The 24,712-nt window shown below is 39.3% G+C and overlaps 1 protein-coding gene across 1 annotated transcript in view; it reads left to right on the forward strand.

Moving 5' to 3' along the window:
- Positions 1-892: 892 nt before the first annotated feature.
- LOC309580624 (uncharacterized protein C8orf34 homolog) overlaps positions 893-24,712 on the forward strand; it is a gene marked incomplete at both ends in the record, with an annotated part of 143,006 nt that continues 119,186 nt past the window's right edge. Inside the window, 2 exons of the mRNA XM_082294738.1 lie at positions 893-961; positions 24,515-24,662. Coding sequence (XP_082150864.1) covers positions 893-961; positions 24,515-24,662 — 217 coding nt within the window. The remainder of the gene's footprint in view (positions 962-24,514; positions 24,663-24,712) is intronic.

Below are 24,712 nucleotides of genomic sequence, written 5' to 3' on the forward strand. Positions count from 1 at the left end.
AAAATGTTCACTGTCGCTAATTGGGAATTTCACTGGCATCATAAGAAACGTAGCATTTTAAGATTTAAAGATAATTTAAACAGAAATTAAGAAAAAGCGCTGGCTCTGGTCCTTACATTCCCTTTCCCTGCTGGCAGCGCGACTCTTTTAACTCCTCCGCGACCCTCCCCCAGCTGAAGTTTTCGCGTGCCGCTCAGGTGCCTCACGCCGGGCGGCCCGCGGCGCTCACCCCCGCCCGGGGGAACCGGAGGCAGGCGGGAGCTCCGCAAACGCCGGCGGGGAGGTGGTGTGGGGGGACCGCGGCTCCGCCGGGGGCAAGCCCGTCGCCGGGAGGGCAGGGGAGCGGCGTAGGCAGAGCAGCCCCCGCCTCCCGCCCGCTCTCCTCCCCCTTCCCCCGCTCCCGCCTTTTGTGCGCCGAGCCCGGGCGTCAACGGGCGCCGGCGGCCGTGGAGCTGACAGGAGCCCGCGGCTATCGGCCTCGGCAGCGGCGCTGTGGCGAGCACGGCAGCGCCCGTCACCACGGCGCTGCCTGGCACAGAAACACAGACAGAGACGGACTGACAGACACACGCAGCGCGGAGCGGCGCGGGCTCGGGGGCCGCCTTTGCAGCTCCTCTCCTCCCTGCACCATGCTCTGCTCTAGGCAGCGCCCGCCCGCTGCTCCCTGAGGGCAGCCAGCCCCGCGCCCAGCTAAGCGGGCGACTGGCACCCGGCTCCCTCGCCCCCGCCCCCAGTTACCTGAGTTAGCTCCGTCCCGGGGACTTTCGCAGCGCCTCCGCCCTCTCCCGCTGTGGCAGCCCTTGTGCGGCGGGGGAGTGAGCCGCCAGCAGCCGGAGGGACTGCAGCCGCCGCCGGGGGAGACGAGCTCAAGCCCCCGCCCCCGGAGCTCTTCATGGCGTCTCACCAGCAGACAAGGATCCAAGCCTACCTGGAGAAGAATAAGATCGGTCCCCTCTTCGAGGTAAGGTGTGCTCTTGCCACCCGGCTCCTCCGCGGCGGGCAGCGGTGGGGGCGGGGGTGTCCCCACGATGGCCGCGGCCCCCCGCGCAGCCCAGGTGAACGCAGGGGCGAGGATGAGTTTGAGGGGCTGCTTCGGCACTGCCGGCACCCCTCGCCCTGCCGCCCCGTACCACGCGTGTGCCCTTGTGTCCCTCCTCCACGCCCCTCCGAGTGCTGGAGCTCCGCGCAGCCCTCTCTTCCCGGCTATCCCGAGGATATGCCCCGCTTCTTCGCCCCGCCACGGACGTGCCGCCCTCTGCTTCGCACGATCCCGGGAGCGCGGGTCGTCAAACAGGTGCCCCTCCGCCCTCCCGCCCGCGGCCCGAGTCCCCGGGGCCGCCCCCGCGGCGCTGCCGCCTCGCCCCGGCGGCCGCGGGACAGCGGCCCGGCCCCGCCGTCCTGCCCCGGGGAGCCGCGGACCGACCGCGCACCCGCCGCGCGTGCGAGGGGAGGCGGCGCTTCCAAACCCCCCCGTCTCCAGGGCGGCAGCGCTGAGCACCGAGCAGCGGGCACCGGGCGCCGCACGGCTCGCGGCGAGCCCCGAGGCGCTGCCCCTCCGCGACCGGCCAGTGGTGAGGGACAGGTGGATGCCTCCCACCGGGAAACACACCCTCTGGACCGGGTACTCGGAAAGAAGTCTGTCCTGCTGAAAGTCCGTGTCGATGGTGTTTTCTGAAATTTTTATGTGCAGTCACACACCGTGTTTTTGCTTTAGATTTTCCGTTTTCTTACGACGACGCACTTGCAGGGATTTGTAGATGCACAGATGTGCATATTTTACTATTTCAGTACATAAGCTGTGAATAGTTAGAATTTGAAAGGGTACTAGAGCAATCCTGATCATTACCATTTTATCATCCTGTTTCTCATGCAGTTTTAAACATCTAAATGCACATATATTATGCACTGCACTCTGTATTATCACAAGGCACAAGTCTCCCTTTTTCAGTATTTAACTTGTTCTCAATCAAGCTTACTATGTATGAAATCGTTTTAATTCTGTAGTGGTGGATGCCTTGTCTTCAGTGTATCTTTTGGGTAGCATTTGCCACCCCCCATAAGAAAGGTTCAAATTTTGTTCGAAAATCGTTCACGAATGGTCTGTTTTTATATTTTTTGTGTGCTTAGGCTGTGCTGGTTCAGTGCTAGCGGTGTTAGATCTTTTTATTTTGCAATAAATAAAGCCTCATTTGATGGAACAGTAACTGGGTACTAGGGAACAGCAGGTGATTTTTCTAGTTAAGGAATTCATAAAAATGGAAACATTTGTGTGGTTCAATTCCTGAATAAAATTCTGTTCAACTGGCAGTGTTGCTAGGTCTATGTATGTAACTGACTCTTGTTTATTTCAATGGGAATTCAGTGCTTTGGGGTTGCTCAAGAGTTAGGCCCTTGACAGCTCTCATTTTCTTCTAAATTTCCTTAACCCACTGGTTTACACATTAAAATTCAAGCAAACTACTGGACATCACTGTTCCGAGTCACTGTGTTTTAACTTAGTTTCTCTGTAGTATAAGATGCTTGTCTCTATTGTTTGGATTCTTGTAGGGCGTTTTAGTTATCAATAGTGGAGAGAAAGATTAGGAAGTTGTATTTGTTTCAGCATTTCATATATCACTACATATTTCACTAATCATTGTAATGTGGGAATTTCATTGCGATAGAAAGAATCTGTGAAAGACTCTTTGCATAACCGTGCAGGCTGTCTACAGGTTCTTAGTGCACTCTTGTATACCAGGAAGACTTTTTGGTGTGAAATCCACTTAACACTGAAATACTAGCAACTGGTTTTAAGATCTAGAGGTATAGCATTCCCGCAGCTGTTTACATTACACTGGGAGGAAGAAGATCATAATTCTTATCTCCTCTACTTCCTGATTAGCCACTTAAAATTTACTTACATATTTAATTTTTTAATTTACTTTTTGTTCTCAACAGTTTATTGAAGATCTGCAACCTGTGCTTGATCTTGCCGTCCTTAGAAAAAGGAAGACATGTATTTGAAGTTGATGGGAATTGATCAGACTATGCAAGGGATGAATCCTATAATATGTGCTTTGTGGTGTTTCAAGAATACCATGTGTTCACAGTCAGATATAGTCACTAACATGTCAGTGTTTCATGTGTCTAAAAGTTCTGACACATTGCAAAAGGATACCTGTGCTTCATCTTTCATCCAGGAACAGCTAGCATTTTCTTATACCACCTCTGGTTTGGATGCTAATTAATCATCACTTGTCATGGATGACAGCCATCTTTTTTTCACTGAGTACTAATTTTCTAATATCAATTCATAACAGAGTGGACTTGGATTCAGTTTTCTCCAGTGTTATTTGCTGAGCAGGTTGTGACTGTAATTGCTCAAGATATGCTTCAAGTCAACATTTTAGGGAGTGCATAAAGTAATACTGGGTAACTGAGGCCAGTCACAGGAAAGAAGAACATGGAGAGAGGACCTGCAAGCTTTCTGACATGAAGTCAGGGATAGTGATGCATAAACAGATTGTATTTCATACTTGAGTAATGAATAGTCAATGATCAGGAGGACTGTACACCATAGATTTTAGACAATTACACAGGCACAGAATGCTGATGGATGTAACAGCTGGAGGTGTACTGAAGGTGAAGTACAATTCCCCTGCATTACAGTTAGGAGCAGTATTTGTTCTTGCTAGTTGGTCATTGTGTTCCAGTTGCTTGCAGTTATCCTGGTTGTGTCTCTTTTCTCTGTTCTGTCCTGTATTTGTGGCCTTCTGTTACAGTGGTTAGGGATTTTTGTACTTCATTAACCAGCAGTATCTACTTAAGAACATCTTTGCTAAAGTTTTGTGTGGTTTGACACTTGAATTATCTTCGTAATTTGTGTGAAAGGGAAGCGTTTAAGAGAAGTACTGACACACGAGATGCAGGAAGACCTTAGGCTCTCCCTCAGTTAGAAAGTTGTTTCCTTCTCTATAAAGAAACATGAGGAGTAACCTCCTGGAGAAAGAATTAATGAGCTTAAGCTGACTGAGCAGGCACTAGTCTTCTACCTACTACCAGTATCTGTTAATGCATAGTAGGAAGCCCTAGCCACTCAGCTATGAATGGTTAGTCAGCACAGATTCACTTGCTCCCAAACGTTTTTACAAGGTAAATTCTTATTTATGGGTTAGAGGTGGGAAGGAAGGTGGGCGGGAATTACTTTGTCCATCTGAGACTGTGTCAATTTTGAGACTTAAGACAGGTTGCAAACCAACTTAGATACTGCAGCCTTATTTTCCCTTTTGAATGTAGGTCCCCAAGTCATGGCTTTTCAAAACCGTTACTTCTCTGCCATTTCATCTTTCAGGTGCCCAGGATTTTTGCAGGTGAGATCCCTGTGAATCTATAAGTCAGCTTCTAAATGCCTCAGGGCATGCAGGTGGTGTTAGTGGTGACAGTAAGGTCTTAAGTTAACCCTTTATATTCTGTCACATTTCATAAGCATCCTTATCCTGTTCCGTGTAGGTTTTGTGTGTTGTGGTTTTCTTTTCTTTTGCTTTTGAAAGCTTAGACATCTTCCTGTAAGAGACTGTTGCTATCTGAGAATACTGTGGTTAGACAACGAGTTTAGATTTGAGGAATGCCCTTTAGAAATGCCTCTTTTCTGGGATTTTCGTGGTAACACATACCATGGCACTACCTGATTTTTTTAGATTCTTTCTTTTTCACATTAACTTGGAATGTAACAAGAAGTCTAAATATGAATTATTTCTGTGATGAAGCTTCACTGTTGGTTTTTTTTTTCCATCTTTCTAAAATGTGAACAGGAGGTATGTGCCTAAAATTGGCTGGGACAGAATATTCAGAATCAGCTCCCACTCATTTCTGTCTGAGTGAAGTATTGACCCACTTTGCATTTCAAGCATCCAATCCAACAAGTTCTTTTTGTGTGCTAATAATCTCAATGAATAATCCTGCTGCCTGTGTCCATACGTCTATTCTTCTGTACGACTGTATCTCTTTAGCATCCAGTTGTGTTTTCATTTGGACAACCTGACAGTTAGTTTCTGTGAATTTGAAAGCTAGATCAGCACTCTTAAGAACAGATTGCAATAAATCTTCAAGAGCTCTGAGATAAATTTAGTGTTTTGGAATTTTTTTATTTCTAGAACTGCAGCTAAAAAGCACCCAGCAGGTACACTGTTGTTATGCAAACCCAAGAACTGTAATTTCTTTGAGTTATAAAAAGCCAAAGTAACTCTTCTCAAAATAAACATGCCAAACCCCTGGTTACCTAAGATTTTTTTTCCTACAAGTAATGTGGAGTTAGAACTGTAATTTGTATTTCAAACAACATAAAGGCTTCATAATACCACCCTTAGCTTTTTTTTTTTTGTTTGTTTTGTTTTGGTTTGTTTTTTTTTTTGTTTAGTAGACATAATTACTGAAGCAAATACAATGGGAAACTTTATTTTTTTTTTAAATCAATGATGGTTTTTCTTTCCCTAAATGAAATAACATTATTGGTGTATATTAAGCAGTGATGTCCATTATTTAAATAAAATAACTGTGCTTTTCACTTAAACCGTAGGCTATTTGGTGATGAACACTATCTACAGTGCATCTTATGACTGACTTAGTCAAAGTTTGGGGATGAATTTTGTAGTTTGGAATGTCTTTTGAAGCAATGTTTACCCTTGGTTCTTAAATACACAAAGGTAGACACTGTCAACTTGAATGTCTAATTAACCAGTGTACCATTTCTCACAGTATAAAATTTTGTTTTAAGCTGCAACATCTGCAATTTGAACGATAGAGATGTCCTCAAAGAATTGTTTTCTTTTGAGGTTGCTCAGATAATATTTTATTTTATATTGCTGTTGTACTTAATGGGTTAGATTCTTAGTGAAACATTTAATTTCAAGCAGCTAGATGGAGCCTTTGAAAAGCTGGGATTTTCAATACTTAGACATCACAAGGATCATTTTAGGCACCAACTGATTACCCAGTGACATCGTTTCAGCCTGGCAGTTCCTGTTGCAGGGGAGCCAGTATTAGCTGTTTTTCAAAGGATGTGTGGAAACCAGCAGTGATCAAGAAAGGCTGTAGTCTTATGCAGTAGGGGGTTGAGAATAATAGTTGAGTTCTAATTTTTATTTTTGTTGTTAGAGTAGGACATTATTGTAGCCTTAATGTGCACGCAAGTAAAGACCTATTTAAGGGGAATGTAAGTCAGAGGGAAAAATGGTGTAGAGATGTCCTTTGCTTTTTGGAGAATTCATCATATATTCTCATAGTTGCCTTAGATAACTTTATCTTTAAGGGAAAACAATTGAAAGACCCTAATTAAAACTACAGACACACCCTTTTTCATTAACAAACAGTTCCATGAGCAGTGACTTTATCCTTATTACTTGGCTTTTGTGGTGACCAGCAAGATGCAGCTGTCAGAAATTTCCTTGTAGTTGAGGCACTCATAATTCTACTCTCCTGTGTAATCTGAGATTAAGAAAAAAAATGTTCCTGAGTGAGGAAAATCACATTGTCTTGCTACCTAGTTAATCTCTGAACATTTGAAAGGAGTTGCATTTTTCTGATGTTTACTCCTCTGGGAATTTGTCTGAAGTTAGTCTAAGACTTTAAAAGCATACTGGGAAAAGACAATGGAAGAGATCATAGATACAGGTATGCACTTGTGTGGTCACAAACATAGTAATCACATAAACCTTGTTTCCATAATGGCAAAAACATTAGTTGCTTGAAATGGAAATGTGGGCTCTCTTAATTGCTTTAAAAAAAAAAAAAATCCGTGGCAAAAGACACAGAAATAAATACAAATCAAAGTAGTAGTTAAATTGGAAGAATTGCATCTAAAATATGGAATGATAAGGTGAAAGTATCATAATAAAATCCTTTTGTTACATGAACTTTTAATGTTTTTAAACTCTCAAAATGACAATTACTTTGTTTCTTGAGAGGGGGAGCAGAAGGCATAACTGTCTTGCATCAAAGAATACCTGGAAAAATGAAATGTAGTTCTCAATTGAGTTGCTCTCACCATCATGTACCAGCAAAGCCTGGCTGCTCAATGGTAAGGCATAAAGCTAACAGGTATGATACTTATAATTAATCAGTCTGGATCAAAATAAGCCCATTACTACTGGTCTTATTTCTTTGTCTTTTATCACATTATGAAGTATCTTCAAACTTTTGGATTATATTAACAGTGTTAATTATCTGAAGTAATTTCTTCAATTGCTTTGTTTGTTTTGATTAATCCCGTCTTTTGGTACAACAGATCAATGTTAAGTGGCAAATATAAAGTAAAATACTTTGATGGTTTTAACTCAGCCTATAATTTTTTCTAACATGTTCTTTGCTGTTACTGATCTATGCTTTTCCAAGTGGGCTAGATACTATCCACACTCCAGAGTCAGCACAGTTTCAGCCTTCTGTTTGTTTAGGAGTGTCTGGGAGGGAAGCAGCTAGTACCTTAACCAGCATTTCTGCCACATGTGATGTGCTATTTTACTGTTCTGGAGCAAATGGGTTTCATAATTAGCTTCTTTATTGTTGTATTGACTAAAAAGTAACACCTAGACAGACACCTGTTATTAGTGTTCTTTCTTTTAAAAGTGTTACTTAGTAAATGAAAGCTAGAAACATAATATTTAAGTTGAGTTAGGAACATAATATTTAAGAGCATTTTAACATCAGCTTCTTTTACAATTTGTCTCTAATTTTGAATACCTAATCAATACTCATTTTTTCCCAACGTCTTTTATTCTTTCCATTTGTCTTGATGCAAATGAAGATGTGGGGACTAATGATTTCTCATTTTCAATTGTCTAGTGATTATTTGGGATTTTTGGTACAGTGATTTTAATACATTTTTAAATATCTTGTGATATTTTATTTGTCTGGGAAAGCATATATGCTTTTGTATGAGTGAGGGGGGGATGGAGATAGTTTTTAACCTCTGGACTATAAGATATGGCTTGAAGCATTTTTATGTTCACCAGCTTTTGGAACAAAGACTACCCAAACACTTCAATGTCTGTAATAACTCAGATAAAAATGAGGTGTTATTTCCTGTATTGGGTATTATCCCCCTTGCACAGATGCACACTTATTCTCCTAAGAAATGTCATACTAGCTGTGAAGGATGACAGTTCTGTGTTAAGAATTTTCCGTGCCTGAAACCATAAGACATGGTTAAAAACCAGTGAAAGCAAGAACATTTTCAGATACAATTGTTAGGAAAACCCTTGGCCTCCTGACTAAGGCAGTGGGCTGTTTCACACATTGCTAAAGGCAATGAAAAGCAACACACAGCTGGTAGGAGAAACAAGGATTACAGAGTTTAATCCTCGACACAGGTAAAGAGCATGATCACTTGAAATGCACCCCTATGCCATGGCCAAGACAACCCAACTTCCAAATCTGCACTTAGTATGGAGGTTAAGATCCTTTTAAAAGCTTGCAACAGACATGGTTTTGATGGCCTTAACTTTTATGTCAGGTCCCATATGCTGTGCTGCATCAATTCTCCTTTGGCTACTCAGTTTCACTGAATACGTATTTTCAGTTCCATCTATAAATATTCAGATAGAGTCGTTTGGCTGTAGTTACGATGCCCCTCTGGTTTTGCTCCTCTGTTGATTTGAGCAGTTTTTTCCCTTATTGACATAAGCTTCAAGTATTATCTTTGCCTTAAACATGGCTTTTCCAGTGAAACACCTCAGATTTTGGCATACGTATAGTATACGTAGCACTATGAGGAGATGTGTTACAGTTGTGAGGAATGCCCATACAAAATGAAGAATGCATGTTCATTACTTTTGATAAGTAGAAGGCTATTTTACATTAGCCACCTCTTACACAATTTCTGTTCATACAGAGAGTGAAAACTGTTATTTGTGTATTTACATGAAACACCCTTTCTCCTTCCTCATTTTCCAGCTCCCTGCAATATTCAATAAATGAAATAATTCTATTCATAAACCATATTTCTCTATAGTGTCTGGTACAATATACTTACTATATAATAGCTCTTTTGTTGGCTTTTGGAGGAGCTGCTTTCAGGGGCAGGAATCATGAGAATTTGGGTCTTTCAACTGTGTTGGAGCCTTTTTAATTGAATCTTTCCTCCTCTCATAGTTTATTTTACTCCAGACACTCTGATGGTTTAGTATTCGGGACTATGGGCTGTGAGGCTGATTTAATAGCCAGTTGCTGCAGGTCCTGTTCATCTTCATTACTGGCTGCACATTCCTGCTGTCCTTGTTCCAGAACTGGTCTTTGTGTCATGTTACAGTTACCCAGTTTGGGAATATGAAGTAGAAGAAAATGAAGTCCACAAAGAAGTGAAAATTGTTCAGTAGGCTGAGCTCAGTGTATCACCATGTAGTCTGATGAGGAATGTGACATTAACTGGGAGAGAAAATGTAGCTGGCCTGAGGATGAAGGGAGCAACTGCTTTGCTCTAGTAGCAAGCTACGAGGTGGGCATAAGAGATCTGCAAGGCTTGTGTGCTTAAGTTAGCTTCATATGGATCTTATCTTTTAAAGGTCCAGTTCCCCATGTGGTGGGAGAATGTCATGGAGCCCAGTTGATTCTGTGAAGGAGCAGAAGAGGGAATTGAATAATTCAGGAGGATGGCTGAATGAATTAGGAAGAAACAGACCATATGAATACACTGAGTGTGAAAGTGAGAAAGGATAGGAAATGGGAGGGGGTGGGATGACAAATATTAATGCTACATTGCCAGCATGTTCTTTTCCTTTTTTTTTTTTTTTTTTTTTTTTTTTAATAATCTTAGTCCCTACAGTCAAATGGTTACCTGGAATCTTTTTTAAAGAAAGGTTCTAGTGCTGGTGGTTGCTAAGAGTATAACCAAAGAATGAGAAAGGGCAAATACAAGAAAATATAACTTATTATGTAAAGAGTATGTATGTTTTGCAGTGTCTTCTAGTACTTGATCTTGGATATATTACTTAGGCATGGATTTGTCAGAGAATTAAAGGTGTCCTTAGCACCTCTATTAACACTGGCTGCTGTGCCATGAACTCCTTCATTAAGAAGGAGTTGCACTCCAATTTGACAGGCATTGTGCCCTTGCTGACATTTGTATGAGTGGAGAGGTAAACAGATTGTGAAATATTACTCTGTGAAATAATACTCAGGTATCTATATCAAAGAAAGGAATTCTGAATGATCATAAGTTCCATGTTTCTTTTGGTACACTAGTGCAGAAAAGCTGCTTTTTATTGTTGATAACAGAATTCATCCTAGAAGCCTAAATAGGTGGAAGCAGTCTCTTCTGAAGACATGAGAGATGGCTCATAGAACTGAAGAGGAAGGGTAGCTTCAGCTGTAGGTGACCTTTGAAGAGAACCTGTGGAAGCAATTATGTATAGTGCAGTTAGGAAGAGAAAAGGTTTATGATGCAGATTCTGTGATAGTTTTGTTGAGATGGAATTGGGGGGTTTTGTGTGAATAAGGATATTGTTTCTTTTGAAGGAGAAGAAAAGAGAGATGGGATAATTTCCATGACTGGGGGTACTGGGATTTCTCAGACTGAAACATGTGAGTGTGCATGTGCATGTTCTATAAAATGCATACAGACACTCTGAAACATTGGGACAGGCCTGAGACTCCCGTGTGTGCTGGACAGAGAACCCATATAAATGCAGCAGGTGTTGTGTGTTCCTGTTCAGACACATTGTGTTAATTGCACGTGTCCATTGCAGTTGGGCATGACACGCTCAGTACACCCAATGTGACCTGGGTGTTCATCCTCCTAAGCATTCTGAAGAGTCTTGTCCTTCCTACATAATGAGGGATGAGATAAAGAAGAGATGTCCAGGGAAATGCAAGCTGAGAAGAGAACCGAGGTTTGCAGATGCAGAAATTCTTCTGCTGTGCCATATGAACCACCACCCATAATTGTGCTGAGGAAATACTTTTGCATGATGTAGAAACCCCAGTTAAAAAATTAAAAAAGATGTTTCAGAGCTACTCCTAAGTATGTCATGGTTCTGAATAATGCCATTAGATAGTAATACCTGTAGTCAACTAAAAAGTGTAAGACTGTGAAGCTATTTGGAGACAAAGGCTGGATGAAGACTTAGCAATAAGGAACAGTGAAGAGATAAACAAAAAAAGAAGACTAAATTACTAGAGTAACAGACTTAATCTTGATTTCTTATTCCCCGGAGGAGGAATACCTGAAAGAGAAAGACAGCAGAGGAGAAAAAAATCTCAAGAAAATTAATTTTGTTCTCTGTTTCCCTGTGATAATAGAAAAAAGATTAAAAAAATATAGTTGGCCAAAATGAAGAGCCACTTAACATTTACTTAAACACTGAAAAAAAAGTTGACTAGTAAGGAGAGGAAATAAAATACGTAGTAGTTAGGATACTAAAATGATAGTCAGTTATCTGGCTACAGTTCCTACTTTGGCTGATGCTGTCCTGCTGCATTATCATGTATTATTCTGTGTTTGTGTTTCGCCTTCCTTTGTCTTGTTTGTCTGCATAGAGCCTGCAAACCCCTCTGGCTCCTACCGTCTTCACATGGTTTAGGAGTTTTCACAGCAAGGCCCTGAGCTCATTATGGGCCTTCTGCTTTCTCTTCTTTCTTTGTGTTGCCTCAGTGTCTGGTAGTGCTATTAATCCCATTAATTGGTGCCACACAATCAAAAAAAAATTGATTTCTCCCTCCTTCTCCCCTGCTTAGTGTGGCGATTCAGAGGACTGACAAGTCTGAAGGCTGCAGTGTAGTCCATGTCAGCATGCTGTATTCCCACAGGAAGCCCTGCTGCAGCTGGTGAGACCCTGTTTACAAGAGGAAGGCCTTCATTCATAACCAATCAGATTTAGTCTAATATTAAATAAATAGCAATCAAATCATCAGGAAGCTTTAATTGGGCAATTGCTTTCAGGGTTGGGAAGTTACTTTGCAGTCTCAGACACAAACAAAAACATACACCAGTGACTCGCAGACATTGTTTTCTAAATAAAAAAGTGTTAGAATATCAGATTAATAATGCTTTGGCTGTTATTAAAAATAGCTCTACAGCCCCCAAACCCTATAATCTTGTAAAATAACCCAGATTTCAGCTTTTAGAAATAAAGTGTTTTTTAATTGCTTAAGCCATTGCAGTCTTGATGGTAGAAGTGTCTGATGAAAAATGATGGGCCTAACTCCAGTTCTAGGTATAATTCAATTATCTGTCCTTATGAATTACTGTTGCTACCCATAGAAAGTCTTCATTTGTTGGTACAGCAGTATCTCTTTAAATATCCATTTAAGGCTCAAGCTTTCTTGTAGAATATAGATCTTTAGTCCTTTGTTTGAAAACCTGAGCCAGAGGACAGCTCCTGGATGTTGCAGGTCATGTCCCTGGTAGGCTAGTGAGGACATGGTGACTAAATCCATAGTGATAGTTTATTTGGAGGAGATAGTCAAAGTGCAAATGACAGTTCCAAGAAACATACAAATTCTATGTATGTGTTAAAGTTACCTTCTTTGGACTCAAAAGTGATTTTAGTAAGTTGATCCGTATGATATAATTATTAGTACTCATATATTTTGGTGTCTTTATAATATTTTTTCTTTCTACTTTTTCTTTCAGGAAGAATGTATTCATTAGCTTGTACTTTTGGTATGCAGAGACTGATAATTTTTTTTCTTATTTCATAATTATGCTTTGGTTTATATAAAAATGGCTTTAATATTGCCATCATATGTGTAGTTTAGCTAATCTATAATTTACAGAGTGGAAAGTGTATCCTGCTTATGTAAGCTAATATTTATTTAGCTGTCCCCGTTATCTGAGACCTACTTTATTTGTGGGCATGATAAAAGTGTCAGCCTTAAGCCTGTGCAACCAATGCACTTGGCCTCAGAGGTCAGACAGTGGTGCACAACATCCTCTCATTTCAGAGCCTTTTTTGCAGCTCTGTATTGACTCAGTTCTCCATTTTCAACTGCTCTTTAGGGCTACTGTGAGTTCTTTCACATTACTTCCTTAGGTGAGGATTTTTTTAGGACTTGGGCATGCAAGTAAGTTGTAATGAAGCAAATAATGGCATTACACCATCTCTTCTGTTAAACATGTGCCTGGATGTAATCCATGATATATCTACTGTATGTGGTCCACAAAGTTCGGTAATTTTCCTCATACAGTTCAACAGACTCTCTGTTCACTTCTGCTCATCACTTGTCTTTTGCTGAAGAATTGTTTTTTGGGCCTGATTATAGAACATCTGTCCTCTAAGGAGGAAGTGTCTTGTCTGAAGGAAATTTTCCAGTGACTCTTTCTGTGCAGAAGTTGTATGGGGGTGTGTTCATCCTCACGGTGCTTCTCGACATGCTAACTGTGGAAAGCAGAGAAGTAGAGTGAGAGGTTTTTGTCTCTTCTGATGGTGATCAGATCTCTCTCTTCCAGTTTTGTCATCTAAATGCACTTGTGCACTGGTTAAGACTAATTTTTTTTTTTTTTTTTTGCTCTGTGACTCTAGTAGCCAAACCTGGGTGTAAGCAAGAGCATTCAAGTAACAGTTCCACACAAGATGATGTAGTTGTGTCTAGGCACAGGGAATTGATTCTTGGTTGTGCAAATAAGTTAATGCAGGACCGATACAATCCTGATACAAGTGTTTAGATTGAATTTTTGACATTACATACTGCAGGATTAAAATAAAATATAGTATTTCTTAAATGAACAGAGCTAAATATTATTTAGGTATCTGTGCTCTTCTGAATATGACTACATGTTTGTATGCCTGACATTTTATGTCTTTCCATGCTTTCTGGGGAATACGGTTGTGTTGTTTTTTCAGGGTACATTTGAAGATGTTCAAACAGAATGTAAAATATTGTCCTTCCTATATGTAGTTAAATCAATTGTCTGCTGCAAATCTCTATTATCTTCATATTATAATTTCATCTGCTGGCTATAGCAAGGAAAAGGAACCCTATTGTGGCAGAAGTTGTCCAGGCATGTTGCAAAAGAGAGCTGCTTGATGAGTTTTGAGTCTTTATTCCAAGGCAGCACACAGCCAGTAAATGAGGTGAAGTAAGTCTGTGGAGAGGATGTTGGACCATGCATTTTCAGCAGGGTAATCTTGGAGCCTGCTTTGCAAGCACAGGTTGTCCGTCATAGGAGCAGCCAGCTGGGCAGTGTGGTGTTCATCTTCAGAAGGCAGTATCACCTGCTGGGCTCAGACCTCAGCCTTGCCAGGTGTGTGTGTTTTGAAACCCTGACCCTGAAGGGCCTGCTTTTTGGGAGAATCCCAGATGGCAGCCTGGGAGTGCTTCCCCAAGTCACAGCCGTTTTTAGATGGAGATAGGCAGCAACTATAACTTCTCAGGGCTGAGGCAGAGCAATGAACCTGGTAGTGCCAGTGGGAAGCAGTTTGGGAACTCTGGAAAGTGACTGGAGATATGTAGAACATGGGTACCTCTGCACTCAGTGGTAACATTTCCTTTCCCTTGTATTTTTGCCACTGTGTCTCTCCTACCTGATTCTTCACAGTTCGTATTGCATTCTAAACCTGAATACTTCAAGCCTGCTGCCCTGTTTAGACCAAAATGGACACCTGCATGTCTTTTTCCCTATGTGTTTCTAATCTTCAATTTTTTTTTTTTTGAAGTCTGACTATGATGGGATCATCACTCTCAGAAGTTTCTTTGCCTTAAGCAGCAGAAATATCTATTTTAATTTGACTTGAAATAAGGAGATAATCCATGAAGGCAGAGAAAGCTAGAAATCTGCCAGAACTTTGCAAAAAATGTTAAGAGAAAAAAAAAAATTAAAGCATTTTCTTTGTAATTTGGTTTGCTGATGAGGAAAATCATAGAAGTAATTTTGCCTTAACTGATGGATGATAAAAATCCATATAGAAGCTATCAGAGGTGGATTTTGCTTTCAATTGAACTGGAATTATTAAGGTGTCTTCCCAGTTGGGGCTGAAGATAGATTCAGGTACACTGTTATCTACTAGAAATAAAATAGTTGCCAGTATTATGTGGTAGTATTTAATAGATGATAGTACACAAAATGGAGGAAGATCTCTAGAGTATAAAAACAAATTAGTCAATATTTCTTTTTTATTAGTTAACATGGTTATTTAGATATTTCCTAGAATATTATTAATATAATGTTATTAATATAAATTAATATTATTCCTAGAATATCATTAATATTATTATAATCAAATTTTGTTGTCTGTGGACTGATGGCTTCTGCATGGCAAAAGAATCCTGTATTCTTGCGTTTAAAGAGACCAATTCTTTCTTTCAAATTTCATTGTGGGTTTTGCTTTTTTCTCAAATGGCAAAGTTCAAGTGTATGCCTAATTAAGCAAAAGCTGCATCTATACTTAAATGGACACAGGTTGAAATAGCTGTTAATATAAAAGTGTTACTTGTAATAGTAAAAAGATTCTTATCGTTTCCAGTTGCAATTAGGGAAGCACTGAGAATAAGCAGTGTTGAACAAAACTGAGCATGGCTAAGTGTTCTCAAAAGTATTTGAGATCTTGCAGAGAGTCTGCAGTGGTGGTTATTCTGACAAGGTACTGCACATCTTGTGTTACCTGTGACAGGCAAATCAGTGTGACATGTCCTGTGGGGAAAATAGGATACAAGTAGCTTTAGGTCAATCAAGCAACTGCTTACATGTGAAATAACCTCTTTGTCTTCTTAAAATGCTATATAAAAACCACTTGTTAGTAATATTTAAGGAGTTCCAGGCACAATTGCAGTATATAAATTCTACAAATATAAAAAACCTCTTTGCATTTTGCTGTGGTGAAAATTAATTTTCAGATTTTTCTATGGCAATAAATTCTGACCTTTCCAGTTCAGAAATCTCTGTTGTATTGTTGCATATTAAACATTTAGATCTATTTAAAAAGCTGATTACAACATTGGTATGAAGTCTTATGAGACCAAGTCAATCTCTCACACGTAAATAGCAGGAAATTAAGATGTGTATCTGAATAGATATTAATATATTCAAAGTGTATGAATAAAACTTGTAATTAGACTGCATATTGCCCACAGTTGTTTAGTTGCTATACTAAAGGAACACTTCCAGATGACAGGATTTAAGTAAATTCTAATGATCAGGGAGCATATGTTAACTTCTTTGACATTTGTTCAGTGATCATTACTGGAGCAAACTTAGGGTTAATTTATGTAGGCAGCTAAAGTCATGTGTTAGAACTTCCTCACCCTGGACTCTGGTAACTCACATTCTCCATTTTGTGTCACTGTAATTCCTGGTTATTATTTGAAGTTCCATGTGAACAGTTAAAAAATTATTGGTCAAGATTAAAAAATATGAAAGCAATTTTTATGATAATTTTAATGCATAGAACTTACACAGAATATTTAATAACTTCGGCTATACACACTTGGCAGTAGAATTTCTTAAAACATCATTTCTCATTTATCTTTCCGTATAACTTGAGTAAATCTAATGGTGTAGTAATGCAAAATTACTGGGGGAGTGTTTTGGGAGGAGAAAGAAAAACACCTAGAAAGTGTCGTGGTTGCTGCACACATTTTTCACACTTAAAATGTGTATTCTCCAAGTTTTCCATGGAATGCAATTGAAATGATTTCCATCAATCTTCAAAACATTCATTTACCTTTTCTTTTTCCTTTGGTAGGCTTCCAGAAAGAAGGAAGGAAGTGTTTGTAATTCTGCAGTCACAGGGCAGTGATCTAATTCATCGAGGCATTTTAAGCATGCCCATGGCTTTGTAATTATTTACGTCTCAGGCATAAAGGATATCTAAGCCTAAGTGCCTTGCTGAGTCAACTCCTTAATATACCAATTGTTTTTTTCATATATGGCCTTCTCCTGACCAGCACTCATAAACCCTTAATAACTATTTCTATAGTGGTACTGTACTGGGACTGGATTTTCTTCAGAGCAAGTCTGTATGTTGGCGTATTTCAAATTTGTGACTGAAACAGTGTTAGTACACCAGTCTTTTAGCTATTGCTGGGCAGTGATTGCACAGGCTCAAGGCTTTCTCTGTTCTTCTCTCTGTCCACCAGAAAGCAGGCCTGGGGTGGGGACAGCTGGGAGGGGACACAACTGGAACAACTGACCCGACCTGGGCAAAGAGGTATTCCTTGCCGTATAATGTCATGCTCAGCAATTAAACCTGGGGAGTAAATTTTCTGAAGTAACTGTTGCTTGGGGACTGGCAAGGCAGTGGGAGATGGTGAGTGATTGCCTTGGTACTCGTTCTTTGATTTTGGTTGGGGTTTTTTCTCTCTTTCCTGTGGTTATTAAGCTGTCTTTATCTTGACCCATGAAGTTTTCTTGGTTTTGCTCTTTTGATTTTCTTCCCCATCCCACTCTGGGGGTGGAAATGAATAAGTGGCTGGTGTGTGCTTAGCTGCTGGTTGGGGTCAGCCTACCAGAGGTAGCCACAAAAATGCCTGCTACTTTAGTTCCTAGCATTACCCTTCCTCAAAAAAAATCGTGTCAGACAGGTTGAAGCTAAGTCACTGAAGCTTAAACTGGAAATATGATGAGATTTTTTTTTAACAGTTGCAGTAATGAATCACTGCACATGGTGGAACAAGTGATTTCAACTTAGACCTTGAAATTGAAATAAGATTACTTCAGCTGATCAGAGAAAGATCAGCTGCAGCCTGTTGAGTTAGCTTTTAGGTAAGGCAGTGATGTGCAGTCGGTGTTGTTTTATGGCTGTAATTTAAGTCCAGGTTGTAATAGTCTTTCCTAGTCTTTATCTATGAGTATTCCTTTTGATGTAAATCCTACAGACCTTTCAGAAAACCAGCAGTTTTCATTTACTTTGGCTGAACTGTGAAGTGCATGCCTTGAGGGCAGAATTTCCAGGGGTTGATAGAATGGATGGAAACTGAGGAAGGCTTCTGAATTACGCTTCAGGGAAACCTTACAGTGTTTCTGCAATAGCACAAACTACCCTTATTTGATGAATACTTGGTGAGTTCAGACAGTGATATGGTAGGCATAATTCCACAAGTGTGAGTGTTGTGCAGAGATACAGGATTGCAGAAATTATATCATAGGAAATCTTTGTGATTTGAAAACTAACCTATGGGAGAAAATTTGATAACTCTTGCCATGATTGGCATATCTGAGAGCATGTTAATCTTTTCTTCTTCTACTGAGAATTAGTGAATGTTTTAGAGTAACCTAGTAGCAGTGACTTCTCTTTTGACAGCATTCTTGGAGTGCTTGAATGGGAGAAAGGAAATACTTCAGTAAAGCCACAGATTAAAGGATTGAAGCTATTTTGTGAACTTGGGAGTGGTAAAATAGATTTGGGACAATGATATTTGAAATGCTAAGATTAAGAGAGGAAAAAACCTCAAAGGATAAATAAGTGAAAAAATGCAGCAAGAGGTTCAGATAGATATTGCATATAGATATGTGTGTAGTGGAGTTTGATAGAATGTCATGAACTTGCTAAGTGAAACTTTGGAATTGTCCACTAGACCCCATCCATTCCCAAATAAGATCAGTGATGCATATTTTATTAAGTATTATATACATGAGTTCGAATTATTTCAGATAGGCCTAGTTCATCCGAGTCAGGAAACTGATATTATGATCTGCAACGGGTTTGTAGTGGGACGAGTCTGCTGTTTCCGTTCTGCTCTCCAGAGTCCCCCTAAAAAAATGGTTAGTAACATAGCCCCTAAAATTGATCTTCTCTTATTGAATTGGTACAGATGTTTAGTAGATGAACACTTAAAAGACAGCTATTCAATGATGTTTGTTTTCAGAATTCCTCCTGTTATTCTCGTTCTGTGAAATGTTACCTGTGCCACTAGTCCCATACCTTAGATTCCCCTGGCAGTGCCGCCTGTAGGGGAATTTTGTTTGCCCCAAAGCATCAGAGCTACCATATCAGCTTTGCATTTTCATTTTATTCCTACGTCCAAAGTAATTTCTCTGGGTTGTGTTCCCATGCTGTGTACTACAGTCATGTGATATTAAATTTAGCTGATCAGCTGTCTGAAATGGCATCAGTGAGGTTTTGAAGAAAAGAAAGTGTTGGTTGAAGATTTTTTAGTCAATTCCAGGTAAAAGTCTGAATATTTTGACAAGCAAGCTGAATAGGACTACTATTTGTTCTCAACTGTTACTCTACCATGGTTAGTTTAAAGCAAATAGTGTGGTACAGGCATATCACTTGTATTTATGTGGAAATTTGCTTAGGGTTGAGTAATTTATTTTATAGGGAGATGTGGTGATCATATCATGAACACTTAAAATATGTTGAAGTCCGTTTTGTTCATAGTTTATAATGTGATTTTACTACTTTCAATTAAAAATTGCTCAAGAATATTTAAATCCTGGCAATTTTCCAGAAGAGGGATGCTGGTATTTTTGGTAGAAGCAGTGATATTTACCTTTCTGCTCTCATTTAAGAATTACGGACTCTTAATTTAGGCAGTAAGAATAATGTTAAAATACACTTTAAAAAATTTATTTCTTTTTGTTTCCTTGCTTTGTTGCTGCAGTAATCAGAAAGGAATTCTAACAGAAAAGTGTCAGTCATTAAAAAGTTTCTTAAACCTACTGTCCTTCCACAAGTCTGTATCTTCTTTGTCCACTTACAGCCTGTATGAAGGGGTTAGCCAGTTTAAATTTAGATGTCTGTCTGTCTAAGTGTCCAGGCTTCATTGTAGTCAATGCATATATCTCCAATAAGTCAGTGGAGTCAGGAGAGCAATTCTTCTTATTTTAAGTGGGCATACTCTGGCTGCTCAGCTGCGAGACCTCTTGCCCCTCATGACTTCTTTATTGACAAAGTCACCACTGACATCACTGTGATGACTTGCTGTATTTAATTGTATTTAAACTTCTAATTTAAACCCGCAAAAAAAGAGTGTAACACAGCCAGAATCTGTGCACACTGTGCCATAGTCTATAAAAGTCTGTACAGTTAAAACGTGATTGTTGTGTAGTTACCATTACCAATTACAGGGCAAGATAGAATGTCTCTTAATTAACTTAATAACCTGATAGGTACATTTAGACAGGGCTAATTAGGACTTTCTTGTAATTGGGCCTATGATTAATAGACTGTGAAGACTGTTTCATTTGTATTAAATGCATGGACAGTTAGTTACAAGGAAATTAAAATTTGAGCCTTCACTGAATAACTAATAGAGGACCTCAGGATAGCACAGTAGTGAAAGAGATAAAGAGTTATTTATAAATGATTATTTATAGATTCTGTATATTCTTTATAAATAATTCATATATTAAACCACTCCTTTAAACCTGGTGTTTTTTTCCAAGATCTTTTGCAGCCTCATTAACATGTGCATGGATCTCTCTTGGAAATATCTGCAAATCAACTTTTACATGTTTTTTTTTTTAAACACTATGTAACATAGTTCAATAAAACTAGTGAATGTAGGAGCATATGAAGATACCTTCACAGAAGAAAGAAGAACTGGTTTGCACAGTGCAAGGTAAAATCCTTGAAGCAGATAGCTGAAAGAGCTTGTATCACCTTGCTGTTCTTTCTCATTCTGCCTTCAGACAATGCAGAGCCTAATTTGGGGCAGTATAATTGGGAAGCAGCAGAAACTGATGTATTCACCCGAGTGCTCTAGTCTGGAGTAACCATGGAAGTTTCCTTTGGCCCCTTTTCTGTGCTCCAGTGTGTCTCGAGGGTGCACAGGGAATTCATAATTACTGACTTCTGAACAGCTTCTTCACTTGGTACACAGCTGGGAGGAAGAGCCTGTGTGGAGTCCAGTGATAGAAAAGATAAAAGGATGTAGAGTGAAAGGAAGACATAACAGTGGAAAGAAGATAGGAGGAGAGAGATTATGGGTAGTGAACAGTTCATTTGGCAGCATGGAGGCCCAATCTGCCATGGTTTTTTATTTGTTGTTATAAGGCACCTTGTGCACAGAACAACAAACTTTCCTTATTTGAATTGTAGAAAAATTAGAATTTTGAGCTAGAAATATGAAAATTATAATCAATATTTTTAAGAGATTTGTTTTTAAGTGTCTTGCATTTCTGTTTTCATGAAGAGTTGAAACTTATCTGATGATTTGTTAATGAAAAAATGAATCTCAGTTTCAATGATCTTATGCCATTTTTGTTCTGCTGTTAATGCAGAGGCGTCTTCAGTGAGACTAGTTGGTCTTTTCCCTTTTCTTTTTCTTGTGAAACCTTGCCTACTTAGCACATTGTGAGTCAGATCAGACTGCTGCTAACCAAAAAGGAGTTTTATTTTTGTACCTTGTACACTTTAGTTTTTCTTATTTAATGCATTCACTTTTGTCATCTTTTTTTGAAACATTTCAAATGTGTGAAAGTTTATTTAGAGTGCCATGTAGTATGTTATTCCTACTAAGATGTCACCCGAGCAACAGATGAGATCATCAAATAAGCTTTCAATTATTTAATCAGAAGTTTGTTAGTTTTGCTAGAGAATGGTGCTAGAATGAGAATACACTTTAGTTGACATTCCTAATCTGTAACATCTTTTCACCTTCAGAAAAATATAAGTTTTTACTTTAAAAATTAGGTGGGTGCTCACTATGTACAGTTCAGGTTGGCATGAAGCTTTCTGGTTCTTTTTTTTCATTGCGTGACTTGGGTTTGGCTTTATTTTTGTTTTTCTTGCTCCTCCAACCCTTCCACCTCATGGCATAGCCAAGCAACTGAATGCAGGCAGCTAATGTATTTCCATGTAATTGCCAATTTGCTGGGGATGACGAAAGTCTCAAAGGAAATGTGAGCTTGAAGAGCACAGGTTGAGAGCTGAGCAGATGGAGTTGGGTCCCTTGATGAACTGGGTGGCAGAAACTGGTGGTAGAAGGGCAAAGGCAGTGAGGTTTATGGAGCTGTGATCCCATTTCTGGGATGTCTGACAGTGTGTAAGGCAGAAGGATATGGAAGAGAGATAACACCTCCAGTATGTGAGTATGAATTTACCCATTGTCTGAAGCTATTGTTATTGGAGTGGAGGTGTTCTCTGCGCATTGTCCGGAGTTCAGGAACTCCATGGAAAATGGTAAATTGGAAACTGCTTCCAAACCTTGCTTGAAGCAGCTTGAGAAGCAGATTCCTCAGAGTTTCTTTTCCCCCCTTTTGCAGTAGAATATTTGTAGTAAAGACCTATGTCTTCCTTAAATGGCAGATTTTGTAACCTGAGTTGTCTTTGTGTCTATTTTAAGTTGCATTTACTTTTAATACATTTTTGAGAGTGCTTGAGGCAAATTAGTTTGAGGCTTATTACACAAATAAGTAGATTTATTCCTGAACTTCATACTCTTCAGTTTCTGAGGATTTCAGCAATGTTATATTTTTTTTCTTTTTTTTTTACTTTAGGTGTACAGGATTGGTACAACACATTTGTTATTCCAGATAAAAATAGCCTCTATCTACAGTTCTTTAAAATTTTCTAACTGCTGTCACTGAATAAAACTGATTATTCTCTGGGACAGGACAGATCTTTGTATCACTCTGGTTTTATCGGTATAACAGTAGGTACAAAAAGTGGTCCTTTTTAATGGGGTCTAATTTCACATCACCTTGATCTTTAGGTTTTTGATACATCTCAAAAGAGATTAAGAATCCTTTAATCAGTTTTATTTTATTAGATGTGTTTGTTACCTAAAACCCATTCTTCCTGTTGCATGCCAGTCAGTGATGGCAACAATCAAGTAACATTTGTCTTACATTGATATGTAGGCATTTTAAAATTTTTGATTTTCCTGTATTACCTTTTTTAATACTATGTTAATTTTGCAATGTATTATTACTCTGAGACAAAAATAATTTTCAAACCATGATTCTGAGAAATTATTTAAATTACAAGTCAGCTGTTACAGATTGGCGCTTTTCCTTTGGTAATAGAATCCTCTGCAGTGGAATTACTACAGCAATTGTGGTCCATTACAAGCACTAGATTACATCCTTCCATTGTCACTAATTCTGCATTTTGGCAGGGAAAAGAAGAAAGATTTGCTGTTAGGGTTGCCAAGCAACTAAAATATGAATTACTCCAATTTCTGAATTTTTTCTTGTGTTGTGTATTGGAGGGTTTCTCCTACCTTGGTGAGAGGCAGTCTAGATGAAGTTACACTTCATAGCTTCAAAAATTCTAAGATTAGTAAGTAGATTAATTTCTCCCTGTGGATTTCCAGTTCAAAAGCAAAGACACCCGGGATTTTTCGTTTCACTGTGGATAAGTATCAAAAATCATATCACAGCAGATTGTGTATTCACAAGACATGAGATTGGGCATATTTTTTCCTTTGTGTGAACAAAGATAACCTGCTGTACCTTAGTAATTCTGTGTGCAGTTATTAATGTTTACTACTATTTGGTATACTTCCTCTGAAGTATCTTTTCCCAACACACTTTACTGATGGTAATGCTAAGTAACTACTGGCATTTGAAAAATTTTTTGTTAAATGAAAATGTGTGGAAAAGATGAAGAGCAGGTAGACTTAAGTGTGTGTAAGTTATGTTAATATTTATGCTTGGCTATAGGTGAAGAGAAAATACATGCTCTGAGTAACTTAGCTTAGTTGTTTTGGTTTTGGTTTTTTTGTGTGTGTGTTTTTTGCATGTTTGTTTTGGTTTGGTTCTCATTTTGTTGTACATTCCTGTAATTTTTTGCTTCTGTGGAGCTTTTTCATTTTGCAGCAGCAGCAGCCACAGATTTCTTGTAAAACTACATGGGTTTCAGGGTCACCTCACCTGCCCTGAGTCATTCATTTCCTCTCAGAGCACATGTGCAAAGCAGAGCCACAGCTTCTTTCTGGATTCCTAATGTGTTTTATGCTTAGGAAGCCAGGAAGAACCCCAGCAGCAATAATGGAGAGTGGGTTTTTTTCTGTAGTCCTGCACAGCCAAGGTGTAGAACAGCAGTTGGATAGTATCAATGCATGGCATAGAAGATGCTTTGCTGTTGACATTGGCTTTGTATCTGTGTCTCCAAAAGTGTAATAAAATATTTGCTTATTTCTATACTATAGTATTTTTGAAGACTTGGTTTAAAAACTGTCTACCTGTTTGATCAGACCTTGGAGTTCTCAGATATGAATGCATATTCTAACCAGACAATTGTTCCATGTCTGGATGAGATGAAAAAATTCACAAACTTTCCTGATACACCAGTTTCCAATGAGAAGAAACTTGGACATATTGGTCAGAGAAGAGCTACTTGCCGCTCTGAAGACATGCTGGTTTCTGAATGGTTAAATGGATAGTATTCTTATTGTTTGGGGTAAATTCAAACAGGTAGCAGGGATTGGGTTTTTTAAGCTATGTTCCAGTGGATAAGAGACTATATAGGCTGGGAACACTTCAGATATGAGCATTTAATGGGGCAAAGCTAGCAGTAGTTTGAGGATGTTCCAGCTGTTTTCTTCAAATTTGAAAACAGACCTTTCCTTTATAAATGCTCGTTTAGCTTTGGTAAATACAAGATTAGTTTAGGTGCAATATCTCACTAATTTTATGTTTTGGTTTAATTTTCTAAAGGAGTTGATGACCAAGCTGATAACAGAGACACCTGACCAGCCAATCCCATTTCTAATTGATCATCTTCAGTCCAAGCAGGGGAACCGCAGTCAGCTTCAGAGAACATTGTCTGGCTCTGCTGCCCTGTGGGCAGAGAGTGAAACATCAGGTATGTTCTGTGTGCTGGAAAGGGCTGGTCTCCAGTATGATCTTCCCACA

Source organism: Coloeus monedula, assembly GCF_965178545.1.
Source record: "Coloeus monedula genome assembly, chromosome: 1".
Classification (NCBI taxonomy): Eukaryota; Metazoa; Chordata; class Aves; order Passeriformes; family Corvidae; genus Coloeus; species Coloeus monedula.